This window comes from Podarcis melisellensis (assembly GCF_964234715.1).
Source record: "Podarcis melisellensis genome assembly, chromosome: 9".
Taxonomy (NCBI): domain Eukaryota; kingdom Metazoa; phylum Chordata; class Lepidosauria; order Squamata; family Lacertidae; genus Podarcis; species Podarcis melisellensis.
Window position 1 is genome coordinate 34,606 of NC_138541.1, and position 17,605 is coordinate 52,210.

The 17,605-nt window shown below is 46.6% G+C and overlaps 1 protein-coding gene across 3 annotated transcripts in view; it reads left to right on the forward strand.

Moving 5' to 3' along the window:
* Positions 1 to 17,605, forward strand: part of LOC309378055 (maestro heat-like repeat family member 5) — a 50,234-nt gene that overhangs the window by 14,513 nt on the left and 18,116 nt on the right. For all 3 annotated transcript variants that reach the window (XM_081925840.1, XM_081925839.1, XM_081925838.1), the window contains exons 5-13: positions 821 to 980; positions 1,791 to 1,846; positions 2,213 to 2,320; positions 3,883 to 3,999; positions 5,999 to 6,118; positions 7,793 to 7,918; positions 10,373 to 10,495; positions 11,080 to 11,159; positions 11,590 to 11,725. In XM_081925840.1, the coding sequence (XP_081781966.1) occupies positions 821 to 980; positions 1,791 to 1,846; positions 2,213 to 2,320; positions 3,883 to 3,999; positions 5,999 to 6,118; positions 7,793 to 7,918; positions 10,373 to 10,495; positions 11,080 to 11,159; positions 11,590 to 11,725 (1,026 nt within the window). The remainder of the gene's footprint in view (positions 1 to 820; positions 981 to 1,790; positions 1,847 to 2,212; positions 2,321 to 3,882; positions 4,000 to 5,998; positions 6,119 to 7,792; positions 7,919 to 10,372; positions 10,496 to 11,079; positions 11,160 to 11,589; positions 11,726 to 17,605) is intronic.

Below are 17,605 nucleotides of genomic sequence, written 5' to 3' on the forward strand. Positions count from 1 at the left end.
TCAACCCTAGACCACTGCTCCACCTCTTCCTTTGCTCCTTTCTCCTCTGGGTCCGTCTGCCCGCTGGGGTGTTGCCCTTTCTGGACTCTTCTGATGCTGAAGAGTCCCCGGATTCTTCCCCCTGCCTCCGGCATGCTTTAGGACGTGGCTCCCAATCCGCGCTCCCGGCTGTCCCGCGTGCCTGTGCATTTGAACTTGGCGCGCCCGCCCAGCCGGCAACCTTCCTCCTGACCGTTACACTGCTCCTGTCACTGCTTCCCCCTTCGGGGGGGCTAGCTGGATCTGACTTCCCCTCCATTCCCTCACTCAGCGATAGGGGCGTGGTCAGCCCTGACTCATCTTCTCTTTCCCCTGGAGGGGAAGCCGGTCCTGACACATGGGACTCTTCCCCCCCGCTACGCTCTGGTGGGGAAACTGGTCCCGATCTCCAGCTGCTGCTTTGGGAGTCACCGCTGGTCCCTTGCTTCTGGTGCCTCCCTCCCGGGACCCCCCTTGCTCTGGCTATCGGTGCCCCCTTCTGGGAATCTTCCAAATCGCTGGACAGGCTCATGGAATCTCTCGCCCCACTGCCATCCTCACCTACGCTGCCCTCGGATTGTTCCCCTTCACTCTCCGCTTCCTCTCTCCCCTGTGCCTCTGCTCCTGAACCCCTGACAACCCTGACCAACAGCTTTGTCTGTGCCTGTTAGAAATACAGCGGGTGGGGGGTGCCTGAGTGAAAGGTCCCTTCAGCTTCAGTGCCCCCCATGCCCCACAGAGCAGAAATGGGCAAGTGGCCTCAGCTGCCCACCTGACATTTATATCCCCTTTGCTTCTGCAGGATCTTCAGGACCTGTACCAGGATGCAGCTGGTGACATCCTGGTGGCCCTCTGGAACCACTTCCCAGTAGAAGTGCTGAGCAAGCTCCTGGACGGCTTCCAAGGGCGGCTGCTCCCATACCGTAGCATCCTCTGTGTTCTGGGGAAACTGGCAAACAAAGGTACAAAAGCCTCACCCTTCCCAGTACTCCCTTTCCACTCTGCCTCTGTGTCTTCAGAACAGAGCTGGTTCTGATCCAAAGTTCTCTGGTGTGTTTGGGATAGGGGTCACCTTGAGAAAACTAGGCCTGCTCAGCCAAATGAGCCAGAGGCAGCAGCCAGCTTCCATCAGCAGGTCCCTGAGAGGTCCCTGCACAGGACCAGCATTGCTAGCTGCCCATCACAGAAAAGGGCCACCACCCCTTTTTACTGGGGCAGATGGGGGCAAATACCCAGACAGTGTGTTCTAAGAGAGACCTTGCACAGCGGACGCTGCCTGTCTATGCCTTAAGGTCCCTCATTGTTCCCCTTATGCCTCTCCTGCCCCTCCCATGAACAAAAGTTGCCTCACAGATTTGGAGAACGGCTAATGAACTGCCCGTGGCTGCTGCTGAAGCCTGCAAATGAGCTCTGGGGAAATGCCTAGCAAAGCTCTTCTGGACACACACAGTCTGAGTGCTGCTGATAAGCTTGTGTTTATTTTGGTGCACAGTCTAACACTGTCATTACCACCATGTCTACTCAGAAGTAAGTCCTACTGTATTCAGTGGAGCTTAATCCTAGGAAAGTGGGGTTAGGATTGCAGCCTATAATGGCATGGGCTTCAAATGCAAGGACCTATGATATGCATTTGAAGCCCACACCATCAGATTTAGCATTGCATAGGCCAAAAGGACCAATCCTTGCTTGCTCCACAGACTTAGTGTCTGAAGCGCTTTATGATGCTCATGAAACTCAGTGGCCCTGATCCACTGCCTGCCTTTCCTATGCAGCCTTTACAGAGAGTGACGCCTACAAGACTGATGTGTGGGAGCGAAAGCTGGTGGAGGTAAGGTGAGAGCTCTTCTTCCTCAAGGGCAGGGGGGGGGCATTTATTCAGGTGACCTAAGCAGAGCCAACCAGTCATGAGGCAGGAGGAAACTGGTGCACCTATGTCACAGAGGGGCTGTTCTAACTTGTGGGGTGGGGTGATATTAAAGTACATTAAATTTGCTGGCTAAGTTCAAACAGCCTTTCTCTGCTGCTGGCACCACAGTGGGGACCCTCAGGCACCAGTCAGGTTTTTAAAACAAAATCAAGGGATATATTTGAACAATCTTGAAGGCCACTCCAAAGCATTTGGCATTGCAGTGGAGGGCCTTGGGAAGAGCCAGCTGTTGCCCTTCAGTCTGTTTCTCCCTTTTGTGTCCTGCAGTTTGTGGAGCGGCTCCTGATTGACGTCACGGACAAGGCCTGCTGTGCAGAGCTCAGCCGTGAGTTGATGAGAATGCAGCAGACCCAGAACGACCAAAGCCCAGAGAAGGTTGGTGGAAGAAGGAAGCCCCATGAACTGCTCTGCTTGTGGGGGACCTGGGGCTCTGGCCACCCCTGGGGTCAGCTTTCCAGAAGAAGTTTCTCATGGAGTTTTCATGTGATCCAGTCATGTTTCTTTTCTCCATTAGTTCAGTTCCCTACAGCTGTAAAATGCTGCCCCTGAACCCCTAACCCAACCACAAAGGGAAACCTGCAAGCAATATTTGAGCACAAGAGCCCTCTCCCCTCCTGCCGTTTCCAGCAACTGGGATTCAGAAGCATTGCTGCCTCCAACTGTAGAGGCAGAGCAGAGCAATCCTGGCTAGGAGCCACCCAAAGCCATACCCTCCTCCATGAATTTGTCCATTCCTCCTTTAAACTCATCTAGGTTGGTGGCCATCCCTGCCTCTTGTGGGAGGGAGTTCCACAGCTTAACTTTGTACTGCATGAAGAAGGACTTTCTATGTTGCACACACCCCAGTCTCCAAGCAGTGAGAGATTCCAGAGGTTCCAGGTGTTTTCCCCAGCATTCAGTTTCCTGGGAATGAGGGACAGTGGAGAATGTGGACAGTTTAGGACCTGTGGTTTATTTACACACATATACAACCTCAGCCTACGATGGAGGAGCTCAGAGTACAGTGGTACCTTGGTTCTCAAACACCTTGGTACTCAAACACCTTGGAACCCAAACACTGCAAACCTGGAAGTAAGTGTTCTGGTTTGCAACCTTTTTTCGGAAGCCAAACATGCTCTATTTTGAGTGTTACACTTCCGATTTGAGTGCCACACTTCCATTTTGAGTGTTACTCTGAGGTCTGTCTGTTTTTGCTATTTATTTTGTTTTTGTAGCTTTTTTTGTGTGTGTGACTGCAGTACATTTTTATTGCTTTCATTTTATGGATCAATGGTATCGTTAGATAGTAAAATTCATGTTAAATTGCTGTTTTAGGGGTTGTTTTTAAAAGTCTGGAACAGATTATTCCATTTTGCATTACTTTCTATGGGAAAGCGCACCTTGCTTTTGGAATGCTTTGGTTTTGGAACAGTCTTCCGGAATGGATTAAGTTTGAAAACCAAGGTACCAATGTATTAACCCCAAAAGGTCTTGCTTCTCCCATAGTCACAGCCTTGGTTTCAAACAGAAATAAAGCATGTCTCTCCCTCTCAGGCTTCTGCCAGCCTTCTGCTTCCAGCCCAGCTCACGCATGCCTCAATTCTGCCTTTTCTCCTTTTAACTACAAGCCAGTTGAGGAAGGGATAGCTACCAGCACAAAGCCTTCCTTTGTTGCCCCAGCTGCACATACTTAGGGGCTATTAATTTACCAAGAAACTGGCCTGGCTATTCCAACAGCTGAATCCTTGCTGGATCCAGGAATTAGAAGGGACTTGGGAATACCACCTATCCCAGCCCACTACCACCAAGGCTCACAACACTATTGTAACATGCTTTGGAAAAGAAATCTCAGTCAACCACACCCACACCCACCCATACACACACACACACACGCACACACAATCTAGGTTCTCCCTGTGATCTTGTGGGTGTTTGTTTTCTTCCTCTTCTTCCAACAGGTCTTTCTCTATCAGTATTATGGGGCCATCCTGCGTGTCTCAGATGACTCTCAGTTAGTCCAGGAGCAGCTCAGCCATCTCCTGGCCTTGCACCACAGAGGACCTTGGGAAGCCACGGTGAGGCAAGGCAGCTGATCTCCTCCCAGGAAAGGGGCTCCATCACTGCATTTGTAGACAAGCCCCACATCCTCCTGCTGTCCTTGATGGCCCAGCTTGGACGAAGTGTGGGTCAGGAGAAGGAGAGCAGGCTGTGAAGTGTTGCACTTTCTGAGGCAGGGAATAGGGGGCTGGGCTGGCGTGGGAAATGCAGGTGGGGAGGCCCAGAGGAGAAAGAGGAGCACCCATCCTCAGGGCATTTCATTAACCAGGTGAAAGAATTTGAGCTTTGCTTGTCTCGGAGAAAAGTGGCTCTGAGTGTGGGAGGGAGGAAATGCCTCTGAGTTGGCTCCCTTGATACATCTGTCACCTGATTTCCTGCCCAATCTGACATGATCACAAGGGCCTGGACACATCCCTGGGGACCCAAGGCTGAAGCTGGGCCATTGGCACAGCTCAGTAATCCAAGAGGAAAGCAAAAGGTGAGAGGTTTCCAGCCTCCTCCTTGTCCACAGGACCAGCAGAAGGGAATTCTCTGAAGGGCAAGGCAATGGGAAATTCAGCAGTCAAGCTGGAAAGTACCTGATGGATCACCAGTTTTCAAAAAGGGGCCCAGAAGAGATCTGGGAAATGACAGGCCCGTTAGATGAATGTCTGCTCTGGGAAAACTGGTGGGAAGAATTATGAAATGTGGAATTATGAAGCAGATGGGACAAGCCTGGTTGAAACAGAACCAGCATGGCTTCTGCAAGGTTAGGTCCTGTCTCATTAACCTTTTAGCATTCTTTTATTTGTATATTTCCGTCCCACACAATTCTTATACAACTTGATTGTAAGAAAACCTTCAAACAGTTTACAAAACCTTGAGAGTTTTGTAACAAGCATACAGATAGGGGTGATTCAGTTGACATTGTGTAATTGGGCTTTCAAAGAGCTTTTGATAAAATGCCGCATCCCAGAAACCCCTGAGTAAGCTCAATAGTCATGGGATAAAGGTCCCCTTGTGGATCAATAACTGGTTAAGAAACAGGAAGCAGAGGCAGTTCTCCCATTGGAAGGAAGTAGGTGGAGCAAGCTTGTTTTCTCCTGCTCTGGAGGGTAGGGCTATGCCAATGGACTCAAGTTACAAGAAAGGAGAGACCTCTGCTTCTTAACTTGTTCATGAAAGATCTAAAGTTGGGGATGAGCAGTGAGGTGGCCAAATTTGGTGGTGAACAATGATACTGTTATTTAGCGTGATTTTTTTTAAAAAACCACAGGATTGTAAGAGGCTGTAGAAAGAGTCTGAAATGAGTGAAATGGCAGCAAAACGGCAGGTGCAAGTATCAAGCGATGTATATTAGGGCAAAGAAGTCTAATCATGGAGTCTGAACTGGTGGTGACTGACTAGGAACAAGAGCTGGATTTGTTGGTTTGCTCTGTTTCAACAGTCAAGAATCCTATGGCATCTGAAAGGCTAATACTTTACCTTGTGGGCCAGAGTTTCATTGCCAGGTGCACCAAGTGAGCAGTGAGTGAGCAGGTGGAGAGCCACCTGGATAGAGTTCAAACCCTGCAACCTCAGAAGTGGTCTCCTTGCCCACTTAGGTGGCCGTTCCATGTCTCTGACTAGGTGGCCTCTGATCCATGAATGCTGATATCACAATACATTTTGGGTTAGTCCTTGGAGTGCCATCAGTCTCTTGGTCACCTTGAGAGACTTGCCTGAGAATTGTATCCTAAAAGGCTAGTGGATTTAGCAGAGATCTTTAGCGTGTTGTTTATGTCGTGTGCAGCTCTTTGCCGTCCAAGGGTGCTGATCTGCTGAAGTGCCTAAAATGTTTGCATTTGTAACCATCTGTTTCTGAAACCTTTCAGAGAATCCCATTGCCTGGCTCCTCTGCCCAGGGAAGAGTTTTGTGTAACTTAGGATAAACATGGTCTGGTCTGGCTCATCTACTTGTGCAGAGATGGGGCCATGTGCGCACACACCCTGCTCCCTCCTCACCCTGTTTCCTTTGGCTGGTTCCTCCTCCTTCAGGGCATTGCTTCTGCAGTTGGCTTGGCTGCGTCTCGCCACCTTGATGAGGTTTTCAAAGCCTTGGAGAACTTCAGCAAGGCTTATTCCACCCATGAAACATCTACAGAAAGCAGCAGCCAGGTATTATTTCAGAAAAGTAATACATTGCCAGGGCAGCGGGGAGGGGAGATGCTCAAGGTATTGTATTTTCCTCTCCTTTTTATATTCTTATACAACAAAATATTTTGTTGAAATTAGACAATTTTTATTCCCAAGTATAAATATGGAAGTTATGAGTTTCTCTTGGACATGGCTATGTTGTACTTCTGCAAAGACTAGCCTACTGGTTACAGCACGAGCCTACTGCTCGGGACACAGCCAAAGTCTGGTGCTCTCACTGGTTCTCAGGGAGGGTGAGGCGACTTCTGCATTGTCAGCAAAAGTGCTTGATTGCCGTTGGGTCTTCCTTGCTGCTGGCTGTGGCTTCCCAAACTCCTTGCTCTGCTCCACTCTGTTTGGCAATGTCTCTCTGTGTCGCAATGACTCCAGAACATATGAGACTGCCTTAAGCAAGTGTGGCAAGTCCTGTAATGGAGGCTTTGCGTAGTCCCTCCTGGTGACCTCTGGCTCATCATGGGCCCAAGGCTGGACAGAAGGCAAGATCCTTGGTGTCAGGACTGCCTCCAGGTCCCAGCTCACAGAGGACCAACACCCAGTTGATTTAATGTACAAAAGTCTTTATTGAAGCTTAGTTTCCATTTCAAACCCCAGAGCGTGCAATCCTACGTCTTGACTTCAGACCGGCGAAGTCCCCTCTGACTCACTACCCCTTCTGCACCAGTTTAAGATCCTAGCCCAGCTCCACCTCCTGCGCTGTTCCTTTCTTCGCTGGGTCCTTCTGCCCCCTGGGGTTTCCTCCTTCCTGGACTCTTCTGACGCTGACCCTCCTGAGTCTTGCCCTTCCTTCCGGCGGGCTTTAGGACCTGGCTCCCTGTCAGGACTCCCTGCTGTGCCGCTCGCCTGTACATTTGAACTTGGCGCGCGCGCCCAGCCGGTAACCTTCCTCCTGACCGTTCCCCCGCTCTCCGATGTGGGCGTTGTCAACCCTGACTCATCTCCTCTCGCTGGTGGCGAGAACACTGTTCCCGATTCCTGGGAGTCCTCCCCCCTACCGTGCTCTGGTGGGGAAGCTGGTCCTGATTTCCAGCTGCTGCTCAATGAGTCCCCGCTGGCCCCTTGCTTCTGGGGCTTCCCCTTTGGCACCCCCCTCGCCCTGGCCACGGGCGCTCCCTTCTGCGAGTCTTCCGATTCGCTGGTGAGACTCGAGGAATCTCTCTGACCACTGTCACTGCCTACTCCCCCCTCAGATTTCTCCTCCTCGCTCTCCATTTGCTCCCCTTCCTGTGTCTCTGCTCCTGAACCCCTGACACTTGGCCTTTCCCAGAGTGCCTGCAGGATGCATTAGACACGCAAGGCAGCTGCCCTCACCACCCTGAATTCAGCACTGTGCTGATTCATGTCATTCTCCACCCCCACCTCCGCCTGCAGTCAGAGAGGCTGCTGCAGAACTTTCCACAGTCTCACCAGGGAGGCCTCTGACCTCGTTCTCCACTAGGCGGGCACTAAGGAGCCACCTCTGTCTGCAGGGATTCCAGGGATCTTGTCTTCTCAAAAAAGAAAGTCAAACTCTCTACTGCTTGAGTGAAGGGAAGGACCTTTGGGGGAATGATAGAAGGAGGGTAATCCCATTGACTTTGGCTTCCCTGTAATGCTGGACAGGATTCTGGCAACACTGACTGTCTCCCCCACCCCCAGGACTTCAAGTGGAACACCCTTCTGCTCTGCTATGGGCAGGTGGCCCTGGGGATCAAAGATGAAGTTCTCCCGAGAGTGGACCTGATTCTGTCCAAATTGATTGAGTATTGCACCACCAGCCCAATGGTATTGTGGCCATTTTTGCCTTTACGTGTATCAACAAATCGCTGTATTTCGTATGTTTTAATTGTTTTCAGGTTATGGTTTTTAATTCTATATCAATGATGTGATTTTGTGACATGGGATTTATTTTATTTCATAACTTTTCTATACCAATTAGAATAATAGAATTGTAGAGTTGGAAGGGATCCTAAGAGTCCACCCGCTGCTATGCAGGAATCTCAACGAACGTGACCATCCAAGCTCTGCTTAAATGAGATTTATATAGGTATATAAAAAAGAGTGCCTTGGGAGCCAAGATCAAGTTTTGGAGCAAGTACTCTTTGGTGAGAGAAACCCAGCAGAAATTTAAAATCACAACATATGCAAAAAAGTAATGTGTGGAAGTATAGGCTCTTAGACCTTTAAAATAGCCTCTTCTATATTTCTCCTCTCTTCCCTTAGCATAGTAAGAGACCACCTGTTTAGTAGATTAAAAGGGATATTTTTACAAACTTTTCAAAGGTCAGGTTCATGTGCTTTTCCACACAGCAGTTAGAAAACACAGGCAGTACAACTTAGGTTCCAGAGTAGTGAATGTTTCTAAATTATTTGTGCAGACTCACTAGGGTGACTTGTTTCAACTACATGTTCTGAGCTTGGAGCAACCAGCTCATAACTCCTTACTGGTAAGGTTCATAATATTGATCAGTCTGACTCTGCATATATAAGGCAGCTTTTTAAGTTCCTAAAACAAAAAATCCAGTAAGAGCTAAATCAAACAATAAACAGCTGCACAGAGATATGCAGACTTTAATCTCAACAGCAAGGTCAGGTCTGGGTCTGCTTCCAGAAGGGTGGAAGAGAACCGGGTTCATGGAGATGCCAGAGCTTGGCTAATCTGGCAGCATGGAGGCCAGACTGGAATTCAAACCAGGTGACACTTGTTGCAGGGCCTCCTTAGTGGAGCTTAAATCTCAGGAGAAGGCTGTGGCATGGGGGGGGGGAGGCATGGGCAGAAATAAGAGGGTCCCCTGACCTTGAGGGATCTGTGGGTAGAAACCAGCATCTTGAACTGGGTCTGGAAAACAGATCAACCTCCAGGGCAGCTGCCACCAGTTAAATACCTTTGGAGTCAGAACTAGCAGTTCCCATTGCATCAGTGACAGTGGTCAAGACCCTGTCAGGTCACTAGCAAACTGCAGAGCTGCAGAAGGATCTCTGCCAACAAAATGGCAAAAGCAGGTTCAGTGCAAGGAAGTGTAACATAATGCCCATTGAAGCAAAAAATGTGTTTTTAATGTTGTACACCACCCTGGGACCTTTTGATAAAGGGTGATATATAAATAGTAGTAGTAGTAGTAGTAATACATCAATAGGGATTGAGCTGACTGCTGGCTAGGGCTCTGGGTGGGTTGAGGGAAAAGCTCAAAGGAAACACTGGCTCCATGCTCAGGAGCTGTGGTGCCAGACATTATTCTGGTGAGACATTGAAGCTGCACCTCATTGCCTCCCCTTTTGTTCATTCACCAGTTCAACCTGGGCACTTTCCCCCAAATTCTGAGCAGCTCCTCGTTTGATTTTCACTGCCACAAATAACTGGCTGCATCAGCCACAAACATGGCCTCTACATTACTCGCACTGGATCTTTTCAAATGAAGAACGTATTTTCTTGTTCCCTTTATTTTAACAGGTCTTTTGGGGCTTTCAGACAATAGTTAATTTTATTTGGTTAACTACGTGAATTGGAAATCCTGATGCCAGATAGCAATGTGTATGCTACAAAAGGCATCACCTTAAAAGAGACTTTATTCATTTATATCTTGCTCTTCCTTCTCAAGGAGCCTGGCATGGGGCACAACATCCAAAGTACATGCAAAGCCAGCAATTACACCTCTAAAAATTGCATGAGAAGCAGCATAACAAGAGAACAGTTGAATCCCAGAGCCAATTTATGACCCAAACACTTGAGCAGGTTTTAATGTGCTTTCAACTGGTATCCAAATAATAGCAGACACACATGCCAAAGAACCGACAATGAAGGCCTCTCTTGAAAAGGTGCTTGCTATTTGCACTTCTTCAAAAGAAGTTGTATTCAGTGCTCCATTAAAATATCTGTTCCCTGGTTAAAAGGGGGGAGAACTTTTAACCTGATCAAAAGTTGTTTAAATAGCTTAATTGCTTGTTTGAACTTTGCAAACTGTGCACTTATTCTATAGAACAGGCACATCCAACAGGTAGATCGTAATCTACTGGTAGATCACTGGCTCCCCCCACAGAAGCTCAACAACTATGAGCTGAACCACCCACCCCCAAAATGGGGGTAGATCACTGCCAGATTTTAATTCAGAAAGTAGATCACAGCTTCTTGGGAGCTGGCCACCCCTGCTAGAGAATATCTTGCCTACAAAAGAGGCTTACATAAGGGTTCAGCATTGTTTGATAATGAGTGTCTGTTTTTTGCTCTGGGTTTGGGTTTAGACCATAAGCCTGAAGAAAACCTTTTTGATTGCGGTGCTGATGTTCCTTGAGGCCGTTTCTGCAACAGGAAAAGCACACAGCCTTCGAGTGTACATGAAATCCCCCCTTGTGGAATGCCTCATAGTAAGTCAGCTGCACACTCCGTATCCAGAAACCTGTAGTAAGTGAACAGACTAATCTGGTTGCTTCTCTAGACTTGCTACACCTATAAGCTGGTGGTCTGAGGAAGCATCCTCCCTGATCATTGCAGTGGTGGGTCCTCACCAAGTCTCTGCCCAGTGCCTGGCCACTGATCCAGAGACAGTTTGGGGTAGGACACAACCCAAACCCATAAAGTTCACTGGGCTGATTTGGGCCAGCTCTGTCCAGCTCACAGGTTGTTTGTTGCAAGTGGTCAAGAGAAGTCACAGTGCTACTCTGTTCTGCCATGGTAAGACCCCACCAGGAGTCCCCGGTCCACATCTGGGTGCCACAACTCAGGAAGGATATTGACAAGCTAGAACATGTTCAGAGGAGGGTGACCAAGATGATCAAGGGTCAGGAAGCCAAACCTTATGAATAACGGTTGAGGGAGTTGGGTTGTATTTAGCCTGGAAAAGAGAAGAGAGAAGTGACAAGAGGTGACAGAGCAGTTCTGGGTCTGCCTGCCAGGGTGCCTGCCATGCTCAGTGATGCCACTCACACTGTGTCCCTGCAATGACTGGCAGGTGCTGATTGAGAGAGAGCCCATCCATGCCCTGACGGACACCGTGCGCCAAGACGCCATGTACATCGTGACACAACTCAGGTAGGGGCAAAAAGATGCTGGGGGGGGGGTAAAATTCAGGGCTGCTCCCCTGACTGAAAGTGGAAGGGGGGGTGTGCTGAGTGGGTCCCTCCTCAGAGACCGGTGAACCTGCCTGTGTGACTGGCCCAGACAGTAGCCCAAGCAGCCTCTGCATGGGCTCAGGCAGAGGGGAGGGGCCCCTGGCAACCTCTGAGGGAAGATGCTGGAGATCAAGCCTTCTACATGCCAGGCACGTGCCCTCAGAGCTGAGGGGTTCCCTGCCTTGCTACCATCCTTGACTGCAGCTGCAGGGTGCTTAGGAGCCCCAAGGTGCCTTTGTCGGACTGATATGGACGTGAATCGAAGGATGTGACTCAATCAACTTGAGCACAACCATCATTTCACCATTTGCTGCCACAGATTAATCTCAGGTGTGTTTCTTTTTCCTCAGCAAACTGAAGCCTCCCCTTGAGGCAGAGAAGAAGACCAGCCTCCTCTGTGCTTCCTTCCAAAGCATGTTTTGCTTGGCCCCCTTGGAGCTCCTGGAAGGGCAAATTGCGGCAGATGAGCAGGCAGACAGCGTCAAAGTGAGCCCTTCCCTTTGCCATCTCACTTGCATTGCAACATAGTTTCCGGATGAGAACTGCCCTGGAATTTACAATGGGCAGATGAGAGATCTGGCAAATCCCAACCAACTGTGCATGCAAATTTATGCACGTCTGTTTGCATGCCTCCACTTCCCATTGGCTGCTGCCATTGCATTCCCAGAGCTGAGCATGGTGCTCTTCTGGCAGTCATGCCCCAGGTGCTTATGGGGTGCGCCCCCCAGGCTCTGCCTTGCCTGGCCTCTTTGGCTGGAACTGCAGCTCCTTGAGCTGCCTGGCTTTTGACCCTGGTGGGTTTTGACCTTGTGCTGGCTTGGGGTGGTTTTGTGATGTTTTTGTACTGGTCGGCTTGTTTTCTCTTTGTACCAATTGCTCTTAGCTGCATTTTACTGTTTAAAACTTGTCAGTAGTTGTCTGGCAGTGGCCACCAGCCAAATGGATGAAAGTGCTTGTGCTGAAGGAGCAGATCTCTCCCCACACAGGAAAGGGGCCCTCTGACAGCACCCTCTGGATGCGGCCCTGGAAGCATCTTGGCTGCCATTTTAGAACTTGTTACAGATAGGTAGCCGTGTTGGTCTGCCATAGTCAAAACAAAAAAAATTCCTTCCAGTAGCACCTTAAAGACCAACTAAGTTAGTTCTTGGTATGAGCTTTCGTGTGTATCTGAAGAAGTGTGAGCTTTCTGTGTATCTGAAGAAGTGTGCATGCACACGAAAGCTCATACCAAGAACTAACTTAGTTGGTCTTTAAGGTGCTACTGGAAGGAATTTTTTTTATTTTAGAACTTGTCATTTGGATAAATCTTAATATCAAGGGCTCCTCATGGGCGCAGGACAGGAAACATGGGGAGCTGTGCTACCCCACTGCATCTCCACCCTCATCGCCCACCCATCCGCCACCAACACCAGAGTACACGAAACTGCTCCAGGCTCCATCAGTGAATTGAGAAGCTCCTTCTCTCTGCAGAATGGTCTCGATATGGCTGCTTTGTGGGTGGCATGGAGCTGCAGTTTCCTTATTGGGTGGGGAGAGGCCTGCGCCAGCTCTCTCGCCCTCCGTAGTCAAAGAGCTGGCAGAAAGGAGCCAACACCCAGACACCCCTTACCTTTTTCTCCTCTACTCTGGCTAGTCCAGGCAGAGAAATGACTTCTTGGGATAATGACCAGGCCCCAACCCCATGTGGCAAGGGGGGTGGGTGTCAGCCAGGCTGTTTTATCTCTCTGGTGTGAGACTCCAGGGTCCTGAGGCTTATACTAGGCTTGTGTTTCCTTTTGGAAATGAGGCACAGCAAAGTCTATGGAGTCTTTATGGTTTGCTGTTGTTGTTTAGTCATTTAGTCGTGTCTGACTCTTTGTGACCCCATAGACCAGAGCACACCAGGCATTCCTGTCTTCCACTGCTTCCCGCAGTTTGGTCAAACTCATGTTGGTAGCTTCGAGAACACTGTCCAACCATCTCGTCCTCTGTCATCCCCTTCTCCTTGTGCCCCCCATCTTTCCCAGCATCAGGGTCTTTTTCAGGGAGTCTTATCTTCTCATGAGGTGCCAAAGTATTGGAGCCTCAGCTTCAGGATTTGTCCTTCCACTGAGCACTCAGGGCTGATTTCCTTCAGAATGTTTTTTTTAAAAAATATTTATTAAAGATTTTATTAATACAATGAAGAGAGAAAACAGAAAAAACAAGAAAAAAAAGAAATAGAGTTTACACCTTATACAAAAAGCATACCACAACAGAATCAAATAGATAATAACCATATTTTCTTCGCTTTTCGGACTTCCTCGCATCTCTCGTTCCTGCGTTCCTAATTTATAAAACTTTAACCAGCAATTTATCACCTTGTTTCAATTCTTATTTTGTAATTTTCCAATACTGTGTCCCTAACTTTAAATACTTTTATCTAAGTCTTAAGTACTTAATTTAGACATAATATTTATCCAAAATTTATCTTTCTCTTAAATTTCACTTGTTCTCATATTATTTTCAACTAGCTTAGTGGTGCCATGTTATTTTCAATCTCGCATCCTTCTTAACACTCATACAATTTGCAATATTTTTGTAAATAGTCCTTAAATTTCTTCCAATCCTCTTCCACTGCTTCCTCTCCCAGGTCTCGGATTCTGCCAGTCATTTCTGCTAGTTCCATATAGTCTATCAGTTGCATCTGCCATTCTTCCAGCGTGGGCAAATCTTGGGTTTTCCAGTGTTTGGCGACAAGTATCCTTGCTGCTGTTGTTGCGTACATAAAGAATGTTCTGTCCTTCTTTAACACCCTCTGGCCAACAATGCCCAGGAGGAAGGCCTCTGGTTTCTTAGGGAAGGTATACTTAAATACCTTTTTCAACTCATTATATATCATTTCCCAGAAAGCCTTAACTCTAGGGCAAGTCCACCAGAGGTGAAAGAACGTTCCTTCAGTTTCTTTACATTTCCAACATTTATTGTCAGACAGATGATATATTTTTGCAAGCTCGACTGGGGTCATGTACCACCTATATATCATTTTCATAATATTTTCTTTCAAGGCATTACATGCTGTGAATTTCATACCGGTGGTCCATAACCTTTCCCAGTCAGCAAACATGATATTATACCCAATGTCCTGTGCCCATTTTATCATAGCTGATTTAACCGTTTCATCTTGTGTATTCCATTTTAACAGCAAGTTGTACATTCTTGAGAGTACCTTAGTCTTAGGTTCTAGCAGTTCTGTTTCCAACTTCGATTTTTCCACCTGGAATCCTATCTTTTTATCCAAATTAAAAACCTCTTTAATCTGAGCATAATGTAGCCAATCTTGCACTTTATCTTTTAGTTTCTCCAAACTCTGCAGCCTCCAATTATCTCCGTCTTTTTCTAGTATTTCCCAATATTTCGGCCATTTGGCCTCCATATTGAGTCTTTTCCGAGCCTTGGCTTCCATTGGTGACAACCACCTTGGGGTCTTGTTTTCTAATAAGTCTTTTGTCCAGACATTAAACACTGCTTTCCTAACAATATGGTTCTTGAAAGCCTTATGAATGTTAACCTTGTCATACCACAAATATGCATGCCATCCAAAAGCATTGTTAAATCCTTCCAAATCTAAAACGTCAGTGTTTTCAAGAAGCAGCCAATCTTTCAACCAGCAGAAAGCTGCTGATTCATAATACAACCTTAAGTCTGGCAGGGCAAACCCCCCTCTTTCTTTAGCATCAGTTAATATTTTAAACTTAATTCTGGGCTTTTTGCCCTGCCAAACAAATTTAGAGATATCTCTTTGCCACCTCCCGAAACACTCCACTTTATCCACAATCTGTAAAGTCTGGAACAGAAACAGCATTTTTGGCAGTACATTCATCTTTATAGCAGCAATTCGGCCCAACAAGGAAAGTTTCAATCTTGACCAACCTTCTAAATCCCTTTTGATTTCTGACCAACACTTTTCATAATTATCCTTAAATAAACTCAGATTCTTGGCTGTTATGTTTACCCCTAGGTATTTTACTTTTTTAACCACATTTAACCCTGTCTCTTTCTGAAACCTTTCTGATTCTGAAGGTGTCAAGTTTTTCCCCAATACCTTAGTTTTTTGCTTGTTTAGTTTAAATCCCGCCACCCGACCAAACTCATAAATCAATTGTAATACCCTTTTCGTACTAGATTCTGGCTCCTGTAAAGTCGGGCAGATTTCCGCTTTTCTTATCTTAGGTGCCAGACCTCTAGTTATCCATATTTGGTCGATTCTTGTCCATGTCAGTTGGGCTTCAGAAAAGAATGTTCCTTCTCTTCCTAGGGGGTTCTTTGTCCTCCCAATGTCAATCAAGTCCATATTGTCAGTCAGTTCAAAGAAAGTTTTAGGTAGTCTGCCATCTTTTGTCACATTTTGGCTGTGTGACTTATCCATGTTTGTTGATGGCACCCCATTCATATCCCCCATCATAATGATGTTGTTATAGTCCAGATAGTCCAGCATTATCTCATGCAGCTTCTTTTAAAATTCCGATTTCCCCTCATTTGGTGCGTAGATTCCTAATATCAAAAACTTTTCTCCTTGATTTTGTATCTCAATTGCCAAAATTCTTCCTTGCTCATCTTTGAATAAAAATTTTGGTGATAGGCTCTCCTTTACATATATCACCACTCCTCTTTTCTTAACTTGGTCCGAAGAGATAAATTCTTGGCCTAATCTCTTGTTTATTAACACTTGTCTGTGGAGCCTAGTCACGTGTGTTTCTTGCAAACAAATAATGTCCAATTGTTCTTTCTTCAATACATGAAATATTCTTTTCCTTTTTTCCGGGGAATTACAGCCGTTAATATTCCAACTCAGAAGTTGCAGAGACATCCTGGACAATTCTGTTATTCCTTTGATGGTAGTGTCTCTTTCTCCTGATCTTCAGATCCCGAAGGTGTAGGTACAGGCGATGGCCCAGACCCTGAGGGTCTTTCAATCCCTTTCTGAAGGTCCTCTCCGTAAGCGCTCAAAAAAGTTTCTTTGTCCTCCGCTGTCTTAATTTTCACCTTCTTCCCTCTGAATGTAAAAGATAATCCTTGGGGGAATTCCCACCTAAAAACAATTGAATTGCTCCTCAGCAGTCTTGCTAACTCTGTGTAGGTGGATCTAAGGTCCAAAAGTTGTTTTGGAATATCTTTGTAAATTTCTACTCTTCTGTCCAGAATTTCAAGTGACTTTCCGTAATGTAGGCCTAGTATTTTATCTCTTTCCTCCCTAGATCTCAAAGTAATCAAGCAGTCTCTGGGCCTGTCTTTCCTTGTTACTTTTCCAAGTCTAAAGGCAGTCACGATTTTAAAGTCCTTTTCTTCTTCCAATGTCCAAAACTTGGAGAATTCTTTTGTCAGGAACTCAATTAAATTCCCTTGTTCCAGTTCTAATATTGACCTCAATCTCAAGTTATTTTCCCGACTCCGTAGTTCTATCATAGACAGATAAGCCTGCTGTTCACCAATCTGCTTGTGCAATGGTTTTACCACCTGCTCTAATGCTTCAGCTTTTTGATTGGCTTCCTCGGCCAATTTGTGATTTTCTGTGGTGGCTTCAAATAGTTTCCCAATTGATTGTGCATTCAGAGCAACTTGTTCAGTTAATTTGTTAACACTGGCTATATTTTGATCAATCTTAGCCGTTTGCTCATCCGCTTTTTTATCCAAAGCTTCCAATTTTTGAAAGATTTTGTCTAGTACTGAGTTGGATCCTCCTGCTGCCATATCCTCCAACAAAGTTTGCTCAATTCCTTCTTCTTCTGCCACCAAAACAGCAGGTACTTCACTACACGGCTGTGAAGTTAAAGTCAAAGTTGTTTGTTTAGCTTTCGCTTTAGCCGCTCTTGTTTTCCCAGTGCCGCTCATTCCAGTTCTGTCTACTAGCCAAGGTCAGACTGTGTATGTTCCCATAGGAATCCACAAGCCCAGAGAGTAAACAACAAGATAGGAGGGAGGGAAAGAGAAAGCAAAGTCACATACAGTTGTAAGTCCAAAATCCTCTAGAGGGAGTTCAAATGTATCTTGAGGGAAGAGGCAAAGTTGTTAAAATAAATAATTTTAAACTCCAGTTAATCCAAAGTTCCAAAACTTCTAAAACAATGTCCAAACAGCCATTAGTTTCCAAAGAACCTTCAGTTCTCTTATAGTTAGCAGAGTTGGTCTTAAAAGCACAACAATGTCTCTAGCAAGTGCCAGAAAAAGTATTCCAATGTAGCAGTTCCAGTAACACTCAATTGTAGCAGACCAATGTAGCAAAGTGTCAAAGTCTACAATCTGACAGTTCTGTTAATCAGGCATTCCGACTGCCTGGGTTTCTCAATAAGATTGTAATTCCAAGAGAAGAGGTAAAACACAGTCCATAATAAAAAATAAACAATTAAG